Genomic DNA, 25623 nt, shown 5'->3' with positions numbered 1-25623 from the left:
AAAGCTCGAAAAAGACACCATGGGTAATTCCAGCGGGAAACCCGTTGTATTCACGGATGAGGGTTTGTTCTACCCGTATTTTCCTTGCCCGACGAAGCTTCAGCTACTGATAAGAATTTTCAGTCAACCTAAATCATTTCCGCCTGTTACGAGTAGTGGGAAAGGGTGCTTTCGGGAAGGTCCGCATTGTCGAGAGGAAGGATACGGGCTTGACGTTCGCACTCAAGTACATCAGGAAAGATGAAGGTGTGTGGCAGCTGCTTGGAGAGGGAGAGAACGTGTGGAAAGTGGAATTGGGCTGATGCGTGGGAAATTGCAGTGGTTCGATCGGAGAGTGTCCGGAATATCATCAGGGAGCGACGGATGTTGGAGCATTTAAACCACCCGTTTCTGTGCAATCTGAGATATTCTTTCCAGGATATCGAATACTTGTATGTTTTTCAACATCATCTATCACCTTATAGGAACTCGGTGGATCCTAACGGTTGGGTTGAATTTTAGGTACATTGTGGTTGATTTGATGAATGGTGGAGATTTGCGTTTCCACATCTCGCGAAAGACCTTTACGGAGGATGCTATTAGGTTTTGGATGGCAGAATTGTCTTGCGCATTGAAGTATATCCATTCGAGAGGTATCGTGCATCGTGATGTCAAACCCGACAATATATTGCTCGACGGGGATGGTCATGTGCATTTGGCGGATTTTGTAAGGCTCCCCATACTTATAGGGGAATAGGCAGTAGCTAATTTTAGAATGGTAGAATGTTGCGTCGGATATCCACCCTGACCGGCCATTAACAAGCAAGTCAGGTACATTGGCTTACCTCGCGCCAGAGGTTTATGCGGGAACGGGATACGGAACGGAGGTGGACTGGTGGTCGTTGGGAGTCGTATTCTATGAGTGCATCTACGGAAAGGTAATTTTCTCCTTGGTTTCGGAGGGTTTTTTGTTCTGACACGAAATAGCGGCCATTTATTTCCGATACCCACATAGAACTTTCGAGAGAAATCATGAGGGCGAACCCTGTATACGCAGTTACGAAACCAGCAGTAACAAATACCTGCATGGACTCAATACGGAGTCTGTTGCAGGCGGATGTTTCCAAAAGGATAGGCGCTCTGACATATGAAAGTTTCACCAACCATGTCTTCTTTGCGGATTTGGATTTCGAAGCATTGGAAAGGAAGGAGATCGAACCAGTATTCAAGCCCTCAAGTGATAAGACGAATTTCGACGCGACATACGACCTGGAGGAGCTATTATTGGAGGAAGCACCGCTTGAAGCACGAGCACGAAGACAGAGGCCCAGAGAGGTATTAAGGCCTGATGCTACCGCACAGGAAATTAGGGAGGAGGAACTACACAAGATGATAGAGACGCTTTTTGAGCCCTTTGATTATACCTCAGTAGCGTATGATAAGTATGTTTTTTTTGTCATTGATGAGGATAGTACTTACTGATAGTTCAGCAGCTACCCCGGTACTGTTGATAACGAGTCCCACTCTGTGGGTCCACCGCCAGACTGGGTAAAACCTTCGAACCTCCCCGCTGGGTGCGTGACAGGGGGCACGGGCAGCCCTGTCTCAATAAACGCCACCTCAAAGAGCCAGAAGTCAACGGTGGGATCTCCGACTTCGGGTTCCCCGCCGATACCGACCAAGTGCAATGGGAATAGAGAGGTCACGTCATCGCCACATACGTTGTTGAAGACAGTAACCGCGCCTGAACGGCCGACGCCGGTAAGGCCACCAACCGCAGGGACGAAGGCCAGGCACGGGGTCAGGAATCAGTCGGCAAGTGGTGGGGTATCGGTCACATTGGACGGGACTGGTTCGTGGTCAGATCTGGCTGATAAATCTGCGCCGGTAAAATCAAAGCCTTCTGGTATGCTGGGGTTCTTGTCAAAGAAAAGGGGAAGAGCATCCAGCCCGAAGCCGCAAGAACGTGGGGTTCTTTCCAGCAGAGAAGGCGGTAGGGTTGTCATTGCCTGACAATTCGCCCATGGTAGCTCAACGATATGGAAACGATTTATCTAGTCTATTCTCAGCATTTCTCCCTCATATTTATTGACTTGCCATCATTTTTTATTATGCTTTATATATCCCTTCTTTCCTCCTAAAGTTTTCACTTATCTACATGGCGTGTGGGAGGCTGCAGATTGTTTGACTTTGCATTAATTTGGATTTTTCAAGGTTTTTCGTTTTTTTTTCTTTCTCTTTCTTTTTCCCGCTTACGTTCAAGCCCGCCCTTTAAATTCGAAAGGCGAAGGTGTGATTGGTGGTCGGGACGGATTATGGTGTATCAAGCTAGAAGGCGCACGTTTCTACTTTTTTTTTTCTTTTTTCCCCCCCCCCTTTCGACCTTGGCCTTTTATTAGTTCCTTATGGTTTTTTTCTATATGAAGTTGACTGAGACGAAATTTTTTGTCAGCTTTATTTTACCCGATTTTCCTTTTTCTTTTTATATGGCCGGGACCAAAAAGCATTATTGGCGGGCGGGCGAGAAAGCGATTTCGGAGTACTCTTTCTTAGTTTCTGTTTGTTCGAAGCTTTCTTCTCCCTCTTTACTCTCCCAAGCCCCCCTATCCATTGTAAATACATAAGTCTGACGACTTGTTTGGTTTTATATATTAGTGACATGAATGAAAACGAAGTCAAAAACCAATATATTGATAATTTGGCAACCGTGCATAATTAGGAGTGAAAGGCGGGGAGAAAAGGGTGAGCTGAGGATATGAGCTGAGCTGAGGTGAGGTAGAGTTTGAGATTTTGCGTGTTTGTGAAATATATTATGTGAACCGCGATGACGCTTGCACGTGGCTCTAACAGGAACAACTTTAAAGCGTGGGCCAATCGGGAGGGGCCGAGAGACGTCGATAAGTCGCGGCTCGCAAGTGGCAGGGATGCTAGCCGAGATTCGACAGACTGAGTTAGGCTGGGAGATCTACCTTGCTTGCCGCTGGGTTGGTCGCTTGCATCGGTTCCTATGGCAACCGTCCAACCAAAACAACATCTAGAGGTTTGTACCTGCCTGCCCTTCCCTGTTCGCTGGCAGGCATAGGCAGGAGGAATAAACCACCAAGCCGCTTGGTATTTTGGCATTACGCGTGTGTCTCTTGCCCTTTCCCCCTCCCTCCGTAACTCCTCACGCCTCTGTCTTTCGCTTCGCGTTTGCTCTCTCGCTCTGCTGCTGTTGCTATCGTATTTTCACGAATTACGTGGGTGCTGTTTGGTTGGGCCTCCTATATATTAGTAGTTGGCATATTCAACTTTTTCTTTTTTTTGCTTTTCATTGCTAGGAGGGACCTTCACTGCAGTGGAGGTTAACACTGCAGGTCCATACTGCAGGTAGCTCGATCCGCCTTGCCTTGCGTGGTAGTGGTGGTAGTTAATTGCCTGCAGCTCTGCTTCACTATATCAACCTGTCATATACGCATTGAGAACTTCGAGCATTCCTGAGAGGGGGATCAACCCTGGCTATTACCACTTCGACTCGAGATTAACGAATAACGAATCACGACTAACGATTAACGACTATGCCGCGGTATGCATTGGCACACCAAAGGGATGACTCTCACGACTCGACCTATGATGAGATTGAACGGGAAAAGATCGCGGCAGCAATAAGGAGCGAAAGGCGCCGAGAAAGAGACCTGGGAAGGGCTGAGAGCAGAAGGCCGCGTAGAGGGGAAAGTCGGCGAGGTGATATTGGCCGTGGGGAGAGTAGGCGCGGAGAGAGTAGGCGTGGGGAAAGTAGACGTCGGGAGAGCCGGCGTGGGGAGAGCAGGCATGGTGAGGGTCGGCGGGGTGAGGGTCGGCGGGGTAACGCTCAGACTATTCGGGTCGTGAGGTCTGAGAGCACAGAGGACGAATATAGACATCGAGGCGGTGACCTTGGCGAAAGACCTAGAAGGAAGAGCAGGACGAAACGGAAGTCCAGGCATGGGATTGCCATTGACGGCACCAATGATGAGGACTTGGAAGCTGCGGAGCGCCTGAGAGGGAGAAGGAGCCGAAGTCGCAGTGCACCACCACCGCCGCCGCCAAAGAAAAGGAAATGCGGGCGTCGCTTCTGTATGGTTCCTGTTTGTAATATAAATTGTTATAAATGGAAGCAAGGGCTGACTATAATTAGGGATTCTGCTTGGCATAACGATACTGCTACTCATCATTTTGATTCCAGTCGGTGTTGTAGTTGCCGGAAAGAAGAAGGCTGCAACTAGCTCCGCGGATGAGTCTGGTCTTGGAAAAGGGGCTTCTTCTGGAGACATTTCAAATATTGACCCTAATAGTGTTCCGGTTAGTCATTGCCACTGGATCGAATGCGAATTCATGATGCTGATTACAAATAGAGCGAGTATAAAGGAACATATCTCGACCCATTCACTTGGCTCGATACTACAGATTTCAACCTGACATTCACTGATAAAAAAGTTGGCGGACTCTCAGTGATGGGGCTGTTTGATGATTTTGATGATTCCGCGAAAGCCAACCCCAACGTCCCGGCACTGAACGAAAAATGGAACTATGGCACCCAAGCTGGGACAAACCCTATCCGCGGTGTGAACGTGGGAGGTTGGCTCATCATTGAACCGTTTATTACACCATCGTTCTTTGACGCATATTCCTCGGCATATGGTGTCGTTGACGAGTATACCTTGACCAAAACACTCGGTGAGAGCAAAACAAAAGAAACCGTCGAAAAACATTATTCAACATTTGTCAACGAAGCCACATTCAAAGGGATTCGAGATGCTGGCCTTGACCATGTTCGTATTCCATTTGGGTATTGGTCTGTATTCCCAGAGACTGGAGATCCATATCTCCCAAATGTTGGATGGAGATACCTGCTCCGTGCAATTGAGTATTGCCGAAAGTACGGACTGAGGGTCAAACTTGACTTGCACAGTGTGTACGGAGGAGCAAACGGATGGAATCACAGTGGCAGACTTGGGCCAATCAATTGGCTAAATGGAACCGACGGAGAGCTCAATGGGCAGAAAACACTAGATCTCCACGCTGGGATGGCAGAGTTTTTCGCGCAGCCGAGGTACAAGAACATAGTCACTATGTATGGCCTCGTCAATGAGCCAAAGATGATATATCTTGATCCCCAGAAGGTCATTGATTGGAGTACAAAGGCCCATGCTGTTATCCGGAAAGCTGGGTATGAGGGCTACATCATTTTCGGCGATGGCTTTAGAGGTCTAACCTCATGGAAAGGTGCATTCGATGGCCTTGATAAGATGGTATTGGATGTGCATCAATATGTCATCTTTAACGTAGGCCAGCTCTCTGCCAGCCATACTGCGAAGGTAAATTTTGCCTGTATAGGATGGAGCCAGCAGCTGGCAGAGAGTCTTAATACATCGACGGGGTTCGGGCCGACTATCGTTGGTGAATGGGGACAGGCTGATACGGACTGCACGCCGTATTTGAATAATGTGAGTTGAAATTTGTACTCTCACTTGAGTGGCCGAGTGATTTCTAATGAAGTATAGGTTGGTGTTGGCTCGCGTTGGGAGGGAACCTTGAACACTACGGATGGCACAGCAGTATCCAAACCTAGCTGTCCCAGTGGAACGGACTGTTCCTGCGAAAATGCAAACGCAGACGCGTCGACATACACAGCTGAATACAAGCAGTTTTTGAAGATGTTTGCTATAGGTATGTTGTTTATTCAACCTTGTATTTCCGCGACGGTTATTGACTTGAGACCAAAGCACAAATGGACGCATTTGAAGTCGGCTGGGGATGGATGTACTGGACATGGGACACCGAGAAAGCTATTCAATGGTCCTACAAAAAGGGCATGGCTGCTGGAATATTACCGGCGAAAGCTTATGACCGTGACTGGAGTTGTTCGAGCAATGATGTTCCGGACTTCTTGAGCCTAGGGCTACCAGAGAGCTATTAATTAGTCCCCTTGTTTTTGATTTGCTGTCTTGAGCTACAGGGCTGTTGATATTCTGGCTCGTTCTTGTTTCCTTTTGTGTTTTCTTGCTCTCTATTTGTTGTTTTGTTTTTCCTTTTTGTCTTGTTTTGCTTCTCGGGTGTTTTAAAACGGTGGGAGCGGTTTTTTTCTTATGGGGCATTAGCTGGTGTTGAACGAAGGGCGTGGATGAAAAGATGGCATATTTAATGGCTGGCGTAACTAATTGAGACGATGATAAGATGTGTATTTTGTAATGATTAGCTTGCTCGTAGACATGAGCTCTTGAATAATGATAAATGCCTAAGATGATATAGATATTACAGTTTTGGGTCCAATGAATAGAGTGTTTCATGAATCGAATGTAGTGTGAAAAAGTCCGTGTATCGTTTGGTGGTGAGGGTGTGGATGGAGATGGCGTGGGGCCTGCCGGGTGAGGTGGTGAGGAAGATGATGGGGGTTGAGAGTTAGCGGGAGGATAGTGTGGGTCTGAAGAGATGAGAGTGGTGATCGAGGACAGAGATGCGATGAGTAGTATGGCGAATGTAGGGCTGTGATCGCGCGCTAGCTGGGCGCCACAGCCTGTAGATGTAGAAGGACGTAAGTGGATGTTTTCGTCTTGCTATCCCCACTCAAGGTATTTTGTTGTAGATATGATGTCGAATTATGTGATGGTGCTGGGCTGGGGTGCCATGCCTAGTGTTGTGCAGAGAAAGAGAAGGGTTGAGTTTGGGTGATCAGTTAGTCATGAAATATCACTCGCATCAGCAGTGAACACGTGTGGTGGTGGTGTTTCTATCCACACTTGGTCTCGTGCCCAGAACATTCCAATACCAACAAAGTCTGGCGCAATAAGAGCTTTCGTACAATGAGTATGTTTCGCCGAGATATTATTCGGTGAAACCGGAGGGAGATAGAGCCATGTACTTCCCAGTTTCAAAAAATTTGAAATCAGGAGACCAGGAGACTCGAGGGGAGGAAAAAAAAAAAGGGGGTGGGGGGGTGGAGGTGAACTACGAATTTATAGCAAGTAGGAATCTTCCAAGACGAGAGTATTTAAACAAGCACTTACCGTGGTTTAACTAAACACCGTACCTAGTCTGGGGGCCTGGAGATACATTTACACCACTAACCCACTGTGTAGGCGGTGCACAGCCTAGAAACATGACTACATGTAGGTGTGCTGCCATCTGGTTTGAAGGGGCTATGCACTGCTGAATGACGGAGAGTGGCTGGTTCACAGAAAATCACTCGCAGATGTTGAAATAGTCGTTGGCTGCTCATATGCGGGTCGGTCTAATGTAAAGAGGGTTTGTTGTCCTGTCTTGCTGTCCTGTCTCGCTGTCCTGTTTCTTTGGTTAGCTTAGCTACGGTCTCTTCTCTTCTCTTCCTTTCTTTCTCAGCTTGCTTACAATACACTGAATATCATCCTCATCCATCACGATACGATAACACCAGAGACACCTCTAATCAGTACATATCGATTCATAGTATAGTACGTATACAGTACAGTACATACATTGGGATTAATCTAAAGTCCACGACTAGCTGCCTCCCCTCAACACCCTTCTCTATTTCGGGAATAGAAAAAAAATTTCTAAAACAATACGCAAGGAAAAAAAAAGACATTGTGGCTCCCAACGATAAAGATTTACAACAACGCACAAGCCAAAAACAAAACCACACAAACAAAACAGAAAGCCGCAATATAACAATCGAAAGGTATTAGACTAAACAACCCCATCTCTACTCTACTCTAATCTATTCCTCTACCTCAAACTCCTTGGAACGCCTCTCTACGATGGCCTCAAACTCTTCCAATTCGCCCTTACTGATCGGGTATGTATGCTCAACCGCCGGATACTGGCCACTCTTCACCTCATCTACACCACGCAGTCAGCACTCCTCTCTGCCAAAAACCGCCCGAAAAAAAGAAAGAAAAATTCACCTCGATACCTCTCAATCGCCCTCTTACTCTCCTCAAATACACTCCCATACTTCCTCACAAACTTGGGCATAAACCTCCCCTCCGGAAAGTTCCCCAACGCATCAATCTGCACCAGCACCTGCCCGCCACACCCACCTCCCGCGCCAATCCCAATCGTGGGAATCCGTAGCTTGGACGAGATGAGCGCCGCGACGGGCGCGGGTACGGCCTCGAGAACGAGCGAGTAGCAGCCCGCGGCTTGCAGCGCGAGGGCGTCGGTGAGAAGCTTGTTGGCACTGGAGGCAGTCTTACCTTGAACGCGGAAGCCGCCGAGGGCGTGGGAGCGCTGCGGGGTGAGGCCGATGTGCCCCAGGACGGGGATGCCGATGGAGGTGATGCGGGAGATTGTGGGGGCCATTTCGGCGCCGCCTTCGAGCTTGACGGACTGTGTATGTTGTTAGTGGGAGGTATAGAGGATGGGGAGCTTGGCTTTATGTGGGGGTTCAACCTCTACTCGGCCATCTTGGATCATTGAGATGGCGGAGCGGACTGCATGCTCGGGGGAGATTTCGTAGGAGCCCATTGGGAGGTCACCGATCTGTGGGTTATTATGATTACAGATTAGGTCTTATTCTCTTTTTACTATGATATTTATATATAGAGAGAGGATGGGAGATTTACGGTAAAAGCTGATTTAACAGCCCTCGAGACAGCGCGGCAATGGTGAAGCATATCCTAATAAAACATTCGTCTACATTTTTAATCTTCCAGGATTAGGGGGGTTTAATCGGGGATATTCAGTACCTCCAGCTTCAATTGGTTCGTATCCTAGATAGTGGGTGGTAATGATCAGCAAAGCTACTTAATTAACGTGTGTGTGTTTTGTGTGGGTGTGGGGCCCGAGTGACGAAAAGGGGACGGAACGGGCCCGAGTGATGGGCCATGACCACACGCACCTCCATTCCCAATGCTACCATGGCCAATGAGTCGCCCACAAGAATCATGTCCATGTGTGCCTGGTCGGCAGCTAGGCCGGAGGGGAAATCGTGAGCCGTCATCATTGCTATGGGGACCTTGTTGGCGTGCATGGTGCGGAGGGAGTTTATGGTGACCTTCTTCCGGGGCGGGAGGGCACCGGGGGCCATGGGCGAGTGCGAAGAGTAGCATCTGGTGCTGCTGTTGCGGAGAAGAGAGGAGGCTCCTCTAATAGGCGCTGCTGCTGGGCGGGCGAGCGCGAGACGGGTGAGGGCTACTGCTGCATTGTAACTCATTGTGGATATAATAATATAGCTTCGTGCAATATAAGGGGGCGTGAAAGAAAGTATTTACAACTGGGCGTTGAAGATCTGTGGTGTAGAGTTTGGGGTTGAAAGAGAAAGGAATAAAAAGAAAAGCAGCTTTAAATTTGTAGGGGTTGAAATCAGTCAGAATCCCGTACGAGTCAGGCACAGGCACCCCTCTAACTACTAAGCTATGATTGTATTTCTGAAATTTAAATTTTTTTTTTCTCTCCCTTTCTCTTTCCCTCCTTTAGTCAGGGGAACGGCATCCCTCGGCCCGTTGGTTGAGGATCTATGGATCTGATCAGTCATGACCGAGAGAAAAAAACCTTTTTGCCGGGAACCATGTGCTTGACTGCTGAATGCGGCGTTCGAATGTGGCGCCGAGTTGCCCCACCATTGAGACAGAGCAGCGCAGCAACAAAACAGAGCAACAGACTCGCAGTGGTAACAAAATAGAGCCATGCACCCCAACACCATGGGACTGACTACATGATATACGGTGCAGAGTTAATAATATTAGTGAGGATCATCAGTGAGTATCAGGGAGTGAGTAAGGAGTGGGCATGGGCGAGGATGAGTGGGCTGCCAGATAGAAGACTACTGTAGAGTAACTATCTATCACACCTGGCTGGATACCATCAGTGAGATCCAAAGCCTGTGGACCGCGTGCACCTGACACTTTGGATGCATTGTTAATTTGGCTCCCCTCCCATCACGGCCTCTCCACTTCACTGCGGGCCTCCCTCGCTGCCCACTCCGCTCTCCACTCGCGCTCTCGACTCTGCTATCCACTCGCTCGCTTCCCACTTGCCCGTGTAGATTGCAGTGTAACTCGGTATAGAAAGTGCATGCTCATGTGTACATAGGTACATACTCTACATACATATAATCCATACGTCCATATCAATCAATCGCTGTGACAAGTGACAACCCCTCCTCCTCTTCTCCTCCAAGTGCTCCAAGTGCTCCAAGTGCTCCAACTGATCCACCTCTTCTCTACCTTGTTCGTTCCTCTTCCCTCGTCTGCGTGTGTCTTCTTCTTCTTCTTCTTCTTCTTCTTCTTCATCTTCTTCATCTTCTTCTTCTTCTTCTGCTGTTTCGTACCTACACCACCCTGCCTGCTGCCTCTCTGTTCTCCCATTGTTGTCGCTGTGGTACGTCTGCTGCCCTACGTCTGCCGTGATCTTGCTCCGGCTTCACCCTTCTAGCGGCCTACCATCCCCCCCCCCCCGCTCCCACATCGTGACAGGTCTCACCCTCACCCTGTTTTGCACCTCCAGCCCTTCGATTTAGCCACCCGTGTTATCGGTTCATCTTGTCTCGCCCCCCCCGCTCTTCCTTGACCACCACCACCCTTCCACCTCCTCGCCACTTACTACTTACTCGCTCCGCAACTGATCACCAACCTGACAGTTAGAAATACAACCCCCCGCCTCGACCTCTACTCTACTCTCGACCTTCAAACACTACCATAACTGCCCGCCATGAGCTCCCCAAAAAGAAGAATAGAAACTGATGTAGGTCCAAGACTTCCTCGAGGACTGCTCCACCTCCACCAACTTTGTACTGCACCGTACTGACAGCTCATCTCTAGGTCATGAGGTACAACACACTCCGTCCATTGCAATTCCCGAGACGTTGTGCAACTTGTGTTCCCTTTCCCCCCTAGTTTTGGTAATCTTTGCTGACTGACTACCTTCCATGTAGGCTGTAAGTTCTTTGAAGCTTCCGAAACAAGCGAGCGAGGCCCTGATATTGACTACTTCTAGCTTGATGAGTGACTACGAAGTTACCCTAGTCAACGATAACAGTAAGCTTCCTACTACACCCCCGCAATCAAGGGGAGCTTTGCGCCTCCTCCCCTCGTATAACGTCACTAACACGCTGCGCAGTGTAACTCCAACCCCTTAAACAACTTCTCGCTTCCACTTCCACAATTTCTCACGTGACGCAGGCAGGAATTCTATGTCCGGTTCAAGGGTCCTGAAGAGAGTATGTACCACTTTCTCCTGCAATTTCGCGCTTCTCCGGTGGTGCGAATGGCAACCGCCGCACCGCGCGCACACCCCCGAGAATGGTGGATATGGTGGGGGCGGAGGGGCGGAGAGGCCGTTCTGGGGGAGATCTGCCGGGCAGATTACGAGTCCAATTAACTGACATACTTTTCTGTATAGCTCCCTTCGCCGGTGGCAACTGGAAAGTGCACGTCGAGCTCCCCGACCAGTACCCCTACAAGAGCCCTTCGATCGGTTTCGTGAACCGCATCTTCCACCCCAACATTGACGAGCTGTGGGTCCAAACTCTCCCCTTCCCCGAATACAGAAAGGAAACAGAGAATTGATGCGGTAATGAGGTTAGAAGCGGAAGCGTGTGTCTTGACGTCATCAACCAGACATGGTCTCCCATGTTTGACATGATCAATATCTTTGAGGTTTTCCTACCGCAGCTCTTGCGCTACCCTAACCCTACCGACCCTTTAAACGGAGAGGCAGCGGCCTTGTTGATGAGGGAGCCGAGGCAGTACGACATCAAGGTTAAGGGTAAGTCGGAGTGTGGTTTCCGACCCCGACAATACTTCCAGAGCTAACGGGAGGTGTACCGGTAGAGTACGTCAACAAATACGCAACCAGAGAAGCTGCCGATGCTGCCACAGACGAGTCCGAAAGCGATGATGACATGTCATCTGTGGGATCGTTTGATTCCGGAGATGAGGAGCCTGCTGGTACAATGGAGGTCTGACTTTATATTGGCTAATTACTATTTATTTTCACTCCCGAAGGACGTTTTGTGGTTCGGAGCTCTTTGGTAGTTGGTTTTGTGTGTGGTCATTACTGGCGTTTACTTCTATTGTTTTTTGTTTCCCGTTTTCCTTTTTCTGTCTCCTATCGTTGTGAGGTATCTTCATTCTTCTTTTAGTCACAGTCTCCCCCCATCTGTGTGTCTGGTGTGTGCATCCTGGATAAGGAATTAAGGAGTTTTGTTGTTTTGTGATCAATCAAGCACCTTTTTGAGATTCATCGGGGAAGGGGGACGGGGGACGGGGGAAGAGGGAAGGGACGGTAACTAGGTTGCTAGTTAGTAGTTCGAGGTTATCTTAAGAGCCGAGTATTGTCTGTATGGCGGTTTTGTTCAAGAGATATCTTGCAATTGTCATTGTTGTCTATGGTTTTCTCTTTTTTTTCTATCGAAAGCTTCTATCAACTTCAGTAAACAATCCATCTCAAGACTTGACGGATGAAAACATAAGAGATTATTCTCCCGATAGAGCGGGAGTGGCTGATGGTTGCAAAAATAGTTGTGTTCCTGGTGATTGACATGTCGCCCCAACTGCGTCACCATTCCATTGCGAGTGATGTGCCATGAACCAACCGGTACAAGAACTACATTCATTGTATGCTAAAGACCAATGATCGGCCAACCCACAACAAAACACAACGAGCAAGACATAAATAAACCAACGACCAACCCGGCCACAGAGCAATGGGCATAATCAATTCCACGCTATAACAGTATAAAAACACCAAATACATACATCGCTATGCTATGCTATGCTATGCTATGCTTTTCAATAAACTACCCTCCCAACTACCCCCTCAACCCCCACTCGTCATTGTCTGTTCTCGGCCCTATCCACGATAAGCAAAAGAGGAGGGCAAGATTGTTAATTGGTTTTCTACTAACGTGGCTCACCCATCTCCAGGTCCGGGCTGTCAACCCGCCGCGGCAGCATCTCAAAATCGCCCCTCGAGTCGCCCTTACCGCCGTGCTCGTCGTCTTCGCCTCTTTTGTAAGGCACATCGCAGTGCTTGCTCGTCAGGGCCGGGAAATACCGTCGCTATCACACACACATTAGCACTCACCCACCGTACCTGAGCCAGGGCAAGACACTCACATAGCTAAAATACCCCATCCCCATGCCAATCAAGCTCCCCACACACACATCAAACACGTCATGCCTATAATCCTCCGTCCGACTCACCGTCACCAGCACCGCCGCCACCGCCGGCAGCCCCACAACCACAACCTTCACCATCGCCGCGCCCCTCCTCCACGCGCCCAACTGCCCCGCCAGAAACAGGCTCAAGTACCCCAGCCCGCCCCACGAGAAGCTGCTGTGCCCGCTGGGGAACGACCGGAACCCGTCGTGCAGCGTGTGGTGGTCCGTCTGCGTGCACACCTCCCACGTCACGAGCTCGTGCTCGGGTGTGTCGGGGCGTGGCAGGCAGCGCGCGATGAGGTCGGGCCGCGGCCGCCCGACGCCGTTCTTGATCAGGTCTGTGATGAAGGTGGTGAGCATGAGGGAGATGCAGAGGCCGAGGAGGGAGACATGCAGGAGGTGCAGACGGGAGGGGGTGCTGAGGTGCTTGGAGGGCGTGAGGAGGGTGTAGAGGGTGATGATGAGGAGCGGGAAGCCGATGCTGTAGGTGAGCAGCATGGGCACGGGGACGCGCTCGATCTCGGCGTGAGGGTATTGGATGTCGCGGTTGTCGAGGCTGTTGGAGAGTTAGTCTGTGCTTCTACGGTGGGTGGGGAGGGGCTGTATGGAATACCTGAACATGCGGTGGAAGGGCTCGAAGAAGGTGATGGCGAGGTTCTCGAGCGCGATCATGAGCACGCCGAGCCAGTCTGGCGCGTAGGATCTCTATGTAGGGCCCAGAGCTATTAGCATTGCATATCGTAGAAGTAGATAGAGCTTTAACTCAATTGACGGACCTGCCAGAACCGGCGGAAGGCGCCCATTGTGCCCTCGTCGTGGTAGCGGGCCTTTGCCGTGGCGGACCCGGGCATTGCGAGGTCCCTTTGCGAGCCTTCTCCTTGAGATATCGGGGGTGTTCTGCGTGTGAGATGCTGTGTGTGTGCGTGCGTGCGGTGTGTGTGCTCTGTGTGATTTCAGATCTGTTGTCTCGAAGCTCTGCGCATGGCCAGCAAGGTATCAATGATAGTGCTGACATGTACGCCGCAGCCGTACTTGCACTCCCTGCGCGCGCTCCTCCTCCTCCTCCTCCTCCGCCCGGCGGACAAGCTCTCGCGCACGACACAACAACGCCCGGAATAACGAGCATCGCCCGCACCCCCGAGATCCTCCACCACCACAGTCCACATCCGCACACGCAAAGAAGAAGATCTAGAAGAAGAAGAAGGAGGAGAAGAAGAAAAAGAAAGAAACAGCAATGGCCGAACAACCCCCCGGTGCGCTCTCGGCAGCTTTCCCCCCGCCGCCAACGTTCTTCACGCACTTTACGCCCGAGAATCTCGCGGCTCTCAAGGAGTTGAGGGGTGCCGATGGGGCCCTGCCGCCCGCGGAGCTGCTGCCGGAGGAGCTGAAGTGTCTGGTGCCGCCGCCGCTGCCGGAGGGGGGGTATCGCGCGTTTGGGGAGACTTGGACGGTGTGTATATCTCTATATGCCCCTTCATATCTTCTTCCCTAATCTGATGATGATCTATATATTATATATATATCTACAGAAGAGTGCAAATGGAATGCTAACGCACACACTCCCCCACAGCTCCCCGAGATCTACCCCTCCCTCGCCCAATCCGGCATCCAGCAGCTCTACCCCGACCCCACCACGGCCACGCCCAACGGCAAAGAAAAGGCCCTCTCCCTGGACCGCACGCTCGAGCTTCGCCGACTGTCGCAGTCGCTGCTGCTCAACTACCTCGAGCTCGTGGGCGTGATGGGCATCGCGCCCGAGCAGTTCCACGAGAAGACGGCGGCGCTCGAGACGATCCTCTTCAACATGCACCACCTCATCAACGAGTACCGGCCGCACCAGGCGCGCGAGACGCTGTGCCTGCGCATGGAGGAGCAGCTGGAGAAGATCCGCCGCGAGACGGAGGAGAATCGGAGGGTCGTGGGGCAGATTGAGGAGGTGTTGGCGGGGCTGGCGGGCGTGGGCGAGAGGGCGGAGGCGCTGGTGGGGGAGGTGGTGGGCGGGAGGAAGGGGAAGGAGAGTGGGGAGGAGAGGAGGGAGAGGGCTGTTGCGAGGGATAGGGAGGCGTGGAGGATGCTGGGGTTGGGGGGCGCTTGAGGTGGGTTGGAGGCTTGCTGGCTTGGTTTCGGTCTGGTTTTCCTTTCTTTTCCTTTTTTGTTTCTTTTCCCTCGTCCTGTTTCCCTGTTTACTTTTTTCCTTTTCAAAAGGAGGGTTTTAATGGAGTTCTGGGAGTCTGTGTTGGGAAAACACATGTAAAGTATAGCTTACGGCAATAATGGCGGGCCAGCTGATTATATCGCGAAATTGCAGATATTGATACCCTCATCCACGCTTACAGCATCTTTAATAAAAATTTAGTAGAATTGTAATCCTCTCTATCGGTCTTTGGGCTGGTACGGCCGAGGGATCCAAAGAGACAGGAGATCTACTCTTTTGGGGGTCAATTGGCCTCTTGGGTTTTGGTTTTGGGCTTGGACTTGGATTAGATTTGGTTATGGGATCCCTGGATTATAGATTTATCTTTTGGGGTACGAGCGTCTTTTGGGCTCTTGAGGAACGTGTGAACAAGGGCCAAGCATCACAATGCGAGGAAAAGAGCTGACTAGACTATCATTGGCTTTGCTATAAACAAACGCTAATGTGTGAGAGATGGCTGGACTATTTCTTGCGCATCATATATCGCGTCCCAAGCTGATGCTCAATTCCTTGAATGCTTTGTGGTTGAGCGTCACGTTTGTTTCTAACTCTGTCGTGTTTTCTGAATACTCTCTGTTAAGTCCCCTCATGCTTAGCTAGCCGTCCTCGAAGCCAGTACTGGGAAGGAAACTGTCTGGTGTGGGCCAATTGGTGGTCTACTTCAACAAGGGGCTGCTTTTCTACTTTTGCTTCCCCGAAAACCTGGCGGGACGAAGATCCTCTGCTCATGAAGACTGGTACGTTCTCTACACCCGCGGCATTATATATAGGCACACAGAGTTGGAAGTTTAATCTACACGTACATCTCCACCCAACATCTCCTCTATGAACTCCGCCTCGTTGTCGTTTCCATGTACCATTGTCCACGGCATGGAACAGCGAAGCAATTGCAAGAGAGGAGCGCCTAACCGCGAGTGATACGCCATGAAGCTAACTTTAGCAATTGATTGATTGGTTACTTCATTAATGCTAACTTCAGCAAGGTAACTGCACTGTTGGCCAGTTTATTTACACTGGGGCTTGGCATCATCCACTCATCCAGCTATAAAAGAAGCTCTTCCACCACCGTGCTCCGTTCAGGTTTCTGTGCCTGTCCGTCCCCGTCCCCGCCCCGTTCCCGTCCCTCTTGTTCTCTTCCCGTCCTTTTTCCTGGGAAAGCTGCCGAGGAAACAAGATGAGATTGAATGAGGATGATGTTCCTGTTCCTGTCCCTGTCCCAGCCCCAGCTCTTGTATTCGTCCCTTTTCCTGCGGACGCATCTCTTAGCTCGCCCAAAAACAAAACTAGACCCTCTAGCTCTTTTGGAGGTCATGGGCAGCAAGTTACGGGGCCTGAAAGTATGATCCCATTCGTTACTTTCAGAATAGGTGCGTCAACACCACCGACGGGGTGCTTAGTTCTCAGTCTCGCCTGTAGGGTGATAATAGGAACTAAATACTTTGTGGGTTTGAGCCGTTGATAGTTTGATCTGGAAGTAATGAGTGCGGGGGGAACGGTAGCCTAGTGAATGTAGCCTAGATATAAGGAGGATCTAGTTAGAGAAAGCAGGAAAGTAGAAGAGATCGAGAGGCCTATCATATGTATCTAAGAGAACATAACTATCGTCTCATTATAGATATAACTGCCACTCAATTTATGTAGGAGGTTGACTGGTGAGGCAATTGTCGTATAGGGGCACCGCTGACTAGAAGGGATGCATTCTTTTAAGTGATGTCAAATTAAAACGCACTATAGAGTAGATTAGAGAACGCGAGCAACCCACGTTTGGCCCCCTCGCTGCTGTCGGCGAACAAATCAATCACCTGCATGTATTTAATCAATCAATCGATAAATAGACAATTGTTCTGCAATTTAATAATCGAGTTAGACGTTGTGGCACAGGCTAGTTGACAAGGACACATGTGGTTGTGGCTAAAGTACGCGGTGGAGGTCATGACAGAGGACAGGTCATAGGGATTGCGGTGTCCTCAGTAGCTAGACTTGTCTCCGCTTATTTTCTTCTGGCGTCCCGCTTTCTTTTCTCTTCTATCATCATCGATGCATAATCATCCAAGCTTTACCTTACTTACAAGAGGGTGGCCAGTGGGTTCGTGGTAGATTCTATGTTGTGATTGAGCTATCTTAGCCTCTCGCTCATTATCTGGCCAATTACATGTACATGTAGTCTCCCCCATGGTCAGGGCCGGATGTAGGATTAGGCCGGTTGAGCGAACCTTTTTCAGACCATATTATATTCTTTTATAGTGCAGTGGATAATTATCAAGCCTGAGCTTTTCTTCTTTGAGGTTCACGTAGGAACAAAATCTATGTTGAATTCCTAGCTCACTCTAAAACGTCTCACCAGCTAGCCTTGGAGCCTACAGTAACCTTGGCGCCCAAACATCATTTCCAGCCAAGAATGCTCATGGGCGAGTGGTCCATGGATCTAGCAGTTCTCTACACGACTCATGCTCACCTATTGGACAGCTAGCGGTCCTGGTCCTCAATTGGGAGCTCCGGAGTTCAGGCGAGCGGGGGTTCAGCCCAGGGGCGAGGGAGGGCAGAGGAGAGATAGCTCCTGGCCTTTTGTCCTTTTTGCTGACACCCTCCGAAGCGATCAGATCAGCGTCAATGCACAAGCCACAGAATCTCACTCGGCACAGCATCTCGCCAAGATTGGGCACGTGATATTAACCTCACTTCCTTAATCTCAGCAATATCAATCAACACCGGATCATTCATTCGGAGGGGGAAAACACCCCCCAAGAGCCTTCTTTTTATTCTATACAATAAACAAAAGAGATTCCCTTTTTTGAACCCAGCACACACTCATAGCTACATATACACCCATAAACTGAAAAAAAAAGAAAAAAAAAGAAACCAACACCCGTCTAGTACACCTCCAGGACATACCTCCCCGCATCCTTCAACTCATCAATCTTCTTTACCCCATCCACCTTCTTCCCCTCCCGTCTTCCACCCTCCACAATAGCCTCCTGCAGAACCTCCGTCACATCCGGCACGGGCCATGTCGGCCCACAGAGGTAGAAGGCACCCTCCTCCTTGATGTACGCCTCGATGATGTCGTCCAGGCTCTGCCTCATGCGGTCCTGGATGTAGATCTTCTCGGCCTGGTCACGCGAGAAGGCGCGACCGAGGAGCGTCACGATGCCGGCCGCTTGGTAGGCCTCCCATTCTTCACCGTACAGGTACTCTTCGCGCTGGTGGCGAGAGCCCATGTAAAGCAGGACGGAGCCGATGGGGATGCCTTGGGCCTTTTGCCAGGCGCGGTACTGCACGAAGGCGCGGAAGGGGGCGAGACCTGTTCCGAGACCGGCCATGATCAAGGGCTATAGATTTGTTAGTGGGCGTTCAATGAGTATATATATAGGGAAGAAGAGAATACGAACCTGAGTAGACAGCTGCGGAAGCTTCATGACACTGGGCTTAACACTGACAGTAACCTCGGACCCAATCGACAACTGGCTGAGCCACCTCGACGCCTGTCCGAACCTCTCACGGCCCTTGGGGTCCGTCCAGTTGACAACGACAATCAACAAGTGAACCTCATTGGGGTGGACCTGCTGAGACGAAGCAATGGAATACTCCCTCCTCTTCAGCGGGCTCACAATCTTGACCAAATCATGGAACTCGGGCCTAGCACTTGGGAACTCCTCCAAGATATCGGCGAAAGTGCACGTATCGACCTCCGCCCTTCTCTTAAACTCCGTCGCGCCTTCGGCCGACGCCAGCGTCAGCAGCGCCTTTCGCTCGCCATCATCAACCGCATACTCCGCCAGCGCCTCATAGAACCGCTTCGGCGGCTTCCCAAAGATATCCACGTTCTGCGCGAGTGCCTGGAACACCGTGCGGACCTCGAGGACCTCGGGGTCCTCGCGGGAAGGCGCCTCGACGATGTCCTCGGCGTTGAGGCCATAAAACTCAATGAACTCGGCCACGCTCGCGGCGTTGTTCTGCGCGTGAATACCGAGCGCCTCGCCGATGCCGTACTCCATGCCGGTGCCGGTGAGGTCGAATTCGATGTGGAAGATGTTGCGGTCGTAGTAGGCGGGGGTGAGGCGCTTGTTCTCTTTGACCTTGACGACGAAGTTGCGCATGCCGAGGTCGGGCCGGAGCGCGGACTGTACGCCGTAGGCCTCCTTGAAGGAGAGGATCTGCGCGGCGGATTGGGTGGACTTGAGGTGGAAGATGGGCTCCGTGGGGTTCTTCTCGTCGTTGGTGGTGAAGGAGGTGGCGGAGGGGAGAGTTGGCAGAGCAGCCACTTCGGACTCGGAGACGGCGGAAGCCCACTCCTTGGGTACCTCGACCTTGCGGAGGGCGGTGGCGAGGGACGCGGCGGCGGCGTGGACGGCCTCGGAGTCCTGGTTGGAAACGGAGAGCTTCTCGAGGGGCGCCTCGAGGCCGGCGACACTCAGGAAGGAGAGCTGGACGAGGGCGTTCTCGACGGCGGCGGATGCGTCTTCGGCGACATCGAGGATGACGACGGTGATGCTCTTTGTGGCGACACCGCGCTTGAACGCGGCGGGGAGCTTCTCGAGGTCCTCGTCCTTGATGTTGGACTTGAGGAGGATGGAGCCGTTGATCTTGGTGCGCGCGGTGATGTCGAAGCTGGACAGAAGGGCAATGTCGCTCACAACAACAACGTCCGCAGACTCGACGTGGAAGGAGGCCTCGACAGACTGCTTGGACGACTTGATCTCAGACTGGAGGACACCGGCGAGGGGCCCGTTGTCGTAGGTCGCTGAGAAGGCAATTGTCTTTGCGGCGTCCTCGGCGAGGAGCTTTGCGACCACCGCCGCAGCGGGAGTGGAGGCAGCGTCGTCGCGGTCCCAGAAGATGTACTGCTTTGCGTCGGCGCCCTCGGACAGGAGCTCGAACGAGTCGATTGTGGACGCCTCGGAGGTCAGTGCCTCCTCTGGGATCTCGATCGAGACGCTGTTCTTGCGCACAATCTGGTCAAAGATCCAGGCAAACTGCTTTGGCGACCAGACGGTCTCGCGGGCGTACTTGACGTCGAGCGTTGGCGGAGGGAGCTGCCAGATGCCGCTCATGGAGGTGGCGGCGACGACGTCGGTCCAGAGCGCGCTCTGCACGGTCGAGTCGTTGACGGCGGTCTGGTCATTGACCTGGCCGAGGACGGCGATGCGCTTGACGCTCTTGGGCAGCGCCTCGAGGAAGTAGGACTCGGCGAAGGGGCGGTAGACGCGGACGACGACAACACCGACCTTCTCGCCGGTCTTTGCAAGCCCGGCGGCGACCTGGGTGGCCAATGAGCTCTCGACAGATCCGAACACGACGAGGACGGCATCGGGCTCTTCGTGGCCCTCGTACTCGAACATGGAGTATGCGGTTCCCAGCTCGGCGTTCAGGCTCTTCAGGATGCCATTGACCTTCGCGGCCTGGTCAACCTTCTTGCCAACCTCCGACTGCTCGGCCAAGATGCTGTCAAAGACGCTCTGCAGCCTGCTCTGCTCCAGCGCATCCGTGACCTTTGTGCTCTCGCGCGAGACGGCAACACCGTCGTAGATGTGCACAGTCGGGAGCACCGTCGCCGCCAGCGTCGCAAACAGCGCCATGTGCTGTGCCTCGTGCGCCGAGAACGACGCAACCAGACCAACACCGGTCTCCTGCGCAACGGTCACGGCGGCATTGTAGTCGCTCACAATCTTGCCGGAGGTCACATCAAGGTCGACCGCGGCGACGTGCGCCACAAATGGGCTTGCAGCGTCGTATGCGCCGGCCAGCTGGTCAAGTGCCGAGCGCATGGGAAGGAGAGAGGCGGTCGATGCAAGAATCGACTTTGCAACGGCCTTCTTCTCCGGGCTTGCGTCGGGCGAGAAGACGTATCCGAGCAGGACGTTGGCAGCACCGAGACGGGTCTCCATTGCGTTGACAGAGGTGACGGCGCCGCGGCCGTTGGTCTGGGAGGCAGCGGACCATGACTTGGCGGCGGCGTCGAGGTCAAAGGTGGCCGGGGAGTAGGAGAAGAGCTTGTCGGAGAGGGTGTAAGCAACTTGCTGGACGAGGGTCTGCGCAGTGGTGTAGGTTGTGCCGGAGACCTGGGAGACGTCCTGGGATGTGCTGAAGGGGAAGACGGGGCTGATCTTGTCGAGGGGGGTTTTCACGCCATTGGGGTGGGTGAGGGCTTCGGCGAGGGCCTGTTCCTGGAGATTGAAGACGGAGGGGGAGCCGCTGGTCTCGGGGGCTTGGAGACGCATTTTGGCGATGGTAGGTAGGGTGGAAGGAGGGAGGAGGAGGGAGAGGTGTGGAGGAGGAGGGAAGGAGAGAAGAGAGAGAGCTTGGGTATATAGATTATATGGCCCCACGGGGAAGACGTAAAAGAAAGAGAGAAAAAAAAGATTGCTTTGTAACAGACTCTAGCCAGAACACAATGGACTAAGACTAATAAGACTCGTTCGGCTCAATTGCGACAGACCCGAGTGCCAGGGGTGGATTTACGGTATGGAAGCGGATAAACTTGGGTGTCTGCTTCGTTTTTTTTCTTTTCTTTTACCAGCGAAGGGTTTTTCGGGGGGCAGAAGGAATTAATAATATCCAGCTGTGATCATGGATGATGGGGGTGCATTGGGAGGGCCATCCGGGGAAGCCCACGCCGGGAGATGGGGTTTGCCATTACTATTTACATTGGAAAACTGACCAGTTACGCTTGCAGTTATTCCAGCAATTGTGTGCGTGTGGTGGGCTCATTGGGTTGGCAGAGCGGTGGGAGAAGGCTTTTTTTTTTGTTTGTTGAGGCAAATTCGTCTTATTGACGTCGAGCACGCCATCGCCCTTGGAACTGACGTTACGGACGGGCCCTGCATCCCTACTGATCGCAGCACGAGATAAGATAAGATAGCAACTGATTGTAGCCGATCGCTGCAGCGCTTGATTAGATGGGCGCCGATCAGATTAGATCCCCTCCAGATAGCGATAAGGACCAGCGATAGCGATAACGGTGGGGTTGAAAGCCTTTTTTTCTTAAAACCTGCGAACCCCACCATTGGCCCTGCCCTGACCTCACCTCACCTCTCTCTCCCCCCCCCCCCCAAACCATCACCAATCTGCACAATGTCAAACAACGACATCTACCAGACCCCGCTGGCCTCGCGCTATGCCTCCCCCGAGATGGCTCAGCTCTTCTCAAACAAGACGCGCTTCCGCACCTGGCGCCAGCTGTGGGTGTGGCTCGCAAAGGCCGAGAAGCAGCTCGGCCTGCCCATCCCCGACGAGGCCATCACGCAGATGGAGGCCCACCTCGACCTGACCCCCGAGGACTTCAAGGTCGCCGAGGAGGAGGAGAAGCGCCGCCGCCACGATGTCATGGCCCATGTGCACGCCTTTGGCCAGGTTGCGCCTGCCGCTGCGGGGATCATCCACTGGGGAGGCATGTTTGCACATTCTGATATTGGACCCCTTTGATTGCTTCAATTGCCAGCTAACACCCCCCTCCCCCACACAGCCACCAGCTGCTACTGCACCGACAATGCGGACCTGATCTTCCTTCGCCGCGGTCTCGAGATTGTCCTGCCAAAGCTAGCCAATGTCATCCACAAACTCTCCACCTTCGCCGTAGCACACAAGGACCTCCCCGCGCTAGGCTACACGCACTACCAGCCCGCGCAGCTCACCACCGTCGGCAAGCGCGCCACCCTCTGGATCCAGGACCTCCTCTGGGACCTACGCAACCTCACGCGCGCGCACGGCGACCTCGGCTTCCGCGGCGCCAAGGGCACCACGGGCACGCAGGCCTCGTTCCTGGCCATCTTTGGCGGCGACCACGACAAGGTCGAGGAGCTCGACCGCCTCATCACCGAGATGGCCGACTTCGAGTATGCCTACCCCGTCACGAGCCAGACGTACAGCCGCAAGGTCGACGCGGACGTCATCAGCGCGATGAGCAGCTTTGGCGCGACGTGCCAGAGGATTGGGGGTGATATTAGGCATTTGGCGGCCACGAAGGAGATGGAGGAGCCGTTTGAGAAGGACCAGATTGGAAGCTCGGCCATGGCGTATAAGAGGAACCCGATGAGGAGTGAGCGCATGTGCTCGCTGGGGAGGCATCTGGCGAACTTGTGCAAGGATGCGTTGGATACGTACTCTGCGCAGTGGTTCGAGAGGACCCTTGATGACTCGTGAGTCCCCCCTGCTCTCTACTACCACTGGTAGGTGCATCAATGGCTAACAATAACACCCAGTGCCATCCGCCGCATCGACATCCCCCACGCCTTCCTCACCACCGACGTCCTCCTGCGCATCCTCGACAATGTCGTCTCCGGCCTCGTCGTCTACCCCGCCGTCATCGCGCGCCGCATCCGCGAGGAGCTGCCCTTCATGGCCACCGAGAACTTCATCATGCGCATGGTTGCGCTCGGCGCCTCGCGCCAGGACGCCCACGAGCGCATCCGCGTGCTGTCGCACGAGGCCAGCGCGGTTGTGAAGCAGCAGGGCCGCGACAACGACCTCATCGACCGCATCAAGAAGGACGAGTTCTTTAAGCCCATCTGGGGCGAGATTGATGTGCTCATGGATCCGAAGACGTTTGTGGGCAGGGCGCCGGAGCAGACGGTCAGGTTTGTGGAGAGGGAGGTGAAGAGGGCGTTGGAGCCGTGGGCGGGCGTGTTGAGCGGGGAGGTTAGTGAGCTCAATGTTTAGAGCTGTAGTTGTATTGTGCTTTGTATATGGCCTTGGTTGGCGATAAATAAAATAAAGACATTGGCACGGTGAAAATATGTCGAGTGAGATGCCGTGAAGCTGTATTGCCTGTGTTGTATTGTAACGGTGGTGGTGGGCTACTGTTGCACTTGGGTGGCCACCTCAACGACCTCCCTCGCCCCACCACTATGTATGTAATAATTTTATCCTTTCAACGGTTTCACGGTCACCGAAGAGCTCTATATTCTATCTTACGAACAAAAACGCATCGGTATCAAGTTCTAATGAAAGCTAGTCTTCCACCTTCTCTCCAGCACTGCTATGACTTTCTGTCCACGCATTGGAAGACATGCACTCCGGTGTGCACTCCTCGCCCCTGCAAATTAGAGTTATCCTGAGCCATTCCCCCTGTTGGCTATCGATGGCTAGTATACACGAAGACTCAAACGCATACTGTCAAAATCAAGACTCTTTCATATCACCATCTTGATCATTTCACATGGTTTTTTTTTTTTTTTTTTTAATTGGCCGCCTCATATAAATCTTCAAGCTTGTGGATCCGGGGGAGGATTGTCTTAGAGCCATTTTGTTCTTAGGAAGGGGGTTAGTTGTTGAGTGCTTCATGGATAATCACTCGGTTTGTCCCTCCTCCCGTTGGATCTCCCGGTGAAAGGCCACCACCACCGTCTACTTGTAGCCATCATATAGCATGATAATTCCCTATGTATGTACCGTATGGCCTGTTAATGCCTGACTCTTCGAGAGTCTAAATTGTGGTTTGCTGGCTAAGTTGCTAGCTTGGCGTAAGTGAAGGCTAACCACCCCCACCACCAGATTTCTTTAAGCCACATCCTCTATCAGTGGCATAGCTCCTGTAGTGTAGTGGTAACACACCCGTCCGTAGATAAACCCGCTCTTCAGCTGAGAAATCCCGACTAGGGTAGCGGAGGTTCGATTCCTCCCAGGGGCTAACATTTTCTTTTTTGGCTTTTTGGTTTTCTTCCCGGGGGTTGAAGACAAATTGCCCTCCTCCCCTCTCATAAATATAGTAGGTATAATGAGAGCTAAAAGCCAAAGGAAACGGTGGAAACATTTCTTTGCTGGCGAACACTACTGACGTCCTATTCTTGATAGTAGGCATCTCCCACCCAACTTCAAAGTAAGTCCGTAAGTTGAAACGCACAATGACTCGCGCCGGGCTCTTTCCCATGGGGTTGTGTAATTCTACTTAATTTCGATCATGACTGAACCGGCCCCCCAAATGAGCTCCCCGCTTTGGAAGCTCATGCACCTTTGGAGTGGCGCAGAATACCAATCTAAACACTCAACCCACATTAATAAAGCCCACATCTCACATTGCAACTCTTCTAAACTCACACTTGGGCCATGCCCACATAATGAAGCTCGGTGCCTTTAGGTTACGTCAGGCCAGGCAGAGCTTCTGATTCCTGCCATCCATCGCAATCAAGGTTGCTGACTGCCAGCAATTAGTATTTAGGCCAGATCTTTTTTGGCACAGACAAAAATTCAAATGGACGGTGCGAACATTCCTCTCTGAGTACTGGCATCCTCTGCACCGTTCTCGCAGCAGCCAGTGACACCTAACCCTGCAATCACAATCTACCACGACGTACATCATGCCCCACACTGGCCGCCCTCTTGTATATAATGTAAGGAAAGGGATGTAGGTAGGGT

At 52.1% G+C, this 25623-nt stretch overlaps 9 protein-coding genes across 9 annotated transcripts; 5 read left to right on the top strand and 4 right to left on the bottom strand.

Annotated features, from left to right (window-relative positions):
• Positions 1-19: 19 nt before the first annotated feature.
• Positions 20-1992, top strand: H6S33_000497 (uncharacterized protein; the record flags this gene model as incomplete). The annotated part of the gene is made up of 7 exons (XM_044831880.1): positions 20-62; positions 124-246; positions 320-431; positions 502-706; positions 762-917; positions 967-1421; positions 1473-1992. The coding sequence occupies 7 exons, from the start codon at positions 20-22 to the stop codon at positions 1990-1992; spliced, it is 1614 nt and encodes a 537-aa protein (XP_044700056.1).
• Positions 1993-3536: 1544 nt separating this feature from the next.
• Positions 3537-5917, top strand: H6S33_000496 (uncharacterized protein; the record flags this gene model as incomplete). Its single annotated transcript, XM_044831879.1, has 5 exons — positions 3537-4074; positions 4136-4299; positions 4353-5444; positions 5502-5667; positions 5724-5917. 5 exons carry the CDS (start codon positions 3537-3539, stop codon positions 5915-5917), a joined length of 2154 nt encoding a protein of 717 aa, XP_044700055.1.
• A 1776-nt stretch (positions 5918-7693) lies between these two features.
• On the bottom strand, positions 7694-9130 carry H6S33_000495 (uncharacterized protein; the record flags this gene model as incomplete). The annotated part of the gene is made up of 6 exons (XM_044831878.1): positions 7694-7815; positions 7881-8304; positions 8368-8457; positions 8541-8594; positions 8664-8687; positions 8816-9130. 6 exons carry the CDS (start codon positions 9128-9130, stop codon positions 7694-7696), a joined length of 1029 nt encoding a protein of 342 aa, XP_044700054.1.
• Positions 9131-10049: 919 nt separating this feature from the next.
• On the bottom strand, positions 10050-10283 carry H6S33_000494 (uncharacterized protein; the record flags this gene model as incomplete). The annotated part of the gene is made up of 1 exon (XM_044831877.1): positions 10050-10283. One exon carries the CDS (start codon positions 10281-10283, stop codon positions 10050-10052), a length of 234 nt encoding a protein of 77 aa, XP_044700053.1.
• Positions 10284-10626: 343 nt separating this feature from the next.
• On the top strand, positions 10627-11881 carry H6S33_000493 (uncharacterized protein; the record flags this gene model as incomplete). Its single annotated transcript, XM_044831876.1, has 7 exons — positions 10627-10659; positions 10737-10744; positions 10912-10939; positions 11101-11134; positions 11317-11431; positions 11501-11682; positions 11748-11881. 7 exons carry the CDS (start codon positions 10627-10629, stop codon positions 11879-11881), a joined length of 534 nt encoding a protein of 177 aa, XP_044700052.1.
• Positions 11882-12727: 846 nt separating this feature from the next.
• Positions 12728-13930, bottom strand: H6S33_000492 (uncharacterized protein; the record flags this gene model as incomplete). The annotated part of the gene is made up of 5 exons (XM_044831875.1): positions 12728-12768; positions 12824-12977; positions 13035-13635; positions 13693-13784; positions 13856-13930. 5 exons carry the CDS (start codon positions 13928-13930, stop codon positions 12728-12730), a joined length of 963 nt encoding a protein of 320 aa, XP_044700051.1.
• A 383-nt stretch (positions 13931-14313) lies between these two features.
• On the top strand, positions 14314-15174 carry H6S33_000491 (uncharacterized protein; the record flags this gene model as incomplete). The annotated part of the gene is made up of 2 exons (XM_044831874.1): positions 14314-14529; positions 14650-15174. The coding sequence occupies 2 exons, from the start codon at positions 14314-14316 to the stop codon at positions 15172-15174; spliced, it is 741 nt and encodes a 246-aa protein (XP_044700050.1).
• A 2969-nt stretch (positions 15175-18143) lies between these two features.
• H6S33_000490 (uncharacterized protein) lies at positions 18144-21491 on the bottom strand (the record flags this gene model as incomplete). The annotated part of the gene is made up of 2 exons (XM_044831873.1): positions 18144-18602; positions 18663-21491. The coding sequence occupies 2 exons, from the start codon at positions 21489-21491 to the stop codon at positions 18144-18146; spliced, it is 3288 nt and encodes a 1095-aa protein (XP_044700049.1).
• Positions 21492-22344: 853 nt separating this feature from the next.
• H6S33_000489 (uncharacterized protein) lies at positions 22345-23928 on the top strand (the record flags this gene model as incomplete). Its single annotated transcript, XM_044831871.1, has 3 exons — positions 22345-22660; positions 22736-23408; positions 23472-23928. The coding sequence occupies 3 exons, from the start codon at positions 22345-22347 to the stop codon at positions 23926-23928; spliced, it is 1446 nt and encodes a 481-aa protein (XP_044700048.1).
• Positions 23929-25623: the final 1695 nt, after the last annotated feature.

The sequence above is a fragment of the Morchella sextelata genome (genome assembly GCF_020137385.1).
Source record: "Morchella sextelata strain SCLS chromosome Unknown scls_1, whole genome shotgun sequence".
NCBI classification, from domain to species: Eukaryota; Fungi; Ascomycota; class Pezizomycetes; order Pezizales; family Morchellaceae; genus Morchella; species Morchella sextelata.
This window is presented reverse-complemented; position numbering and strand designations above follow the sequence as displayed.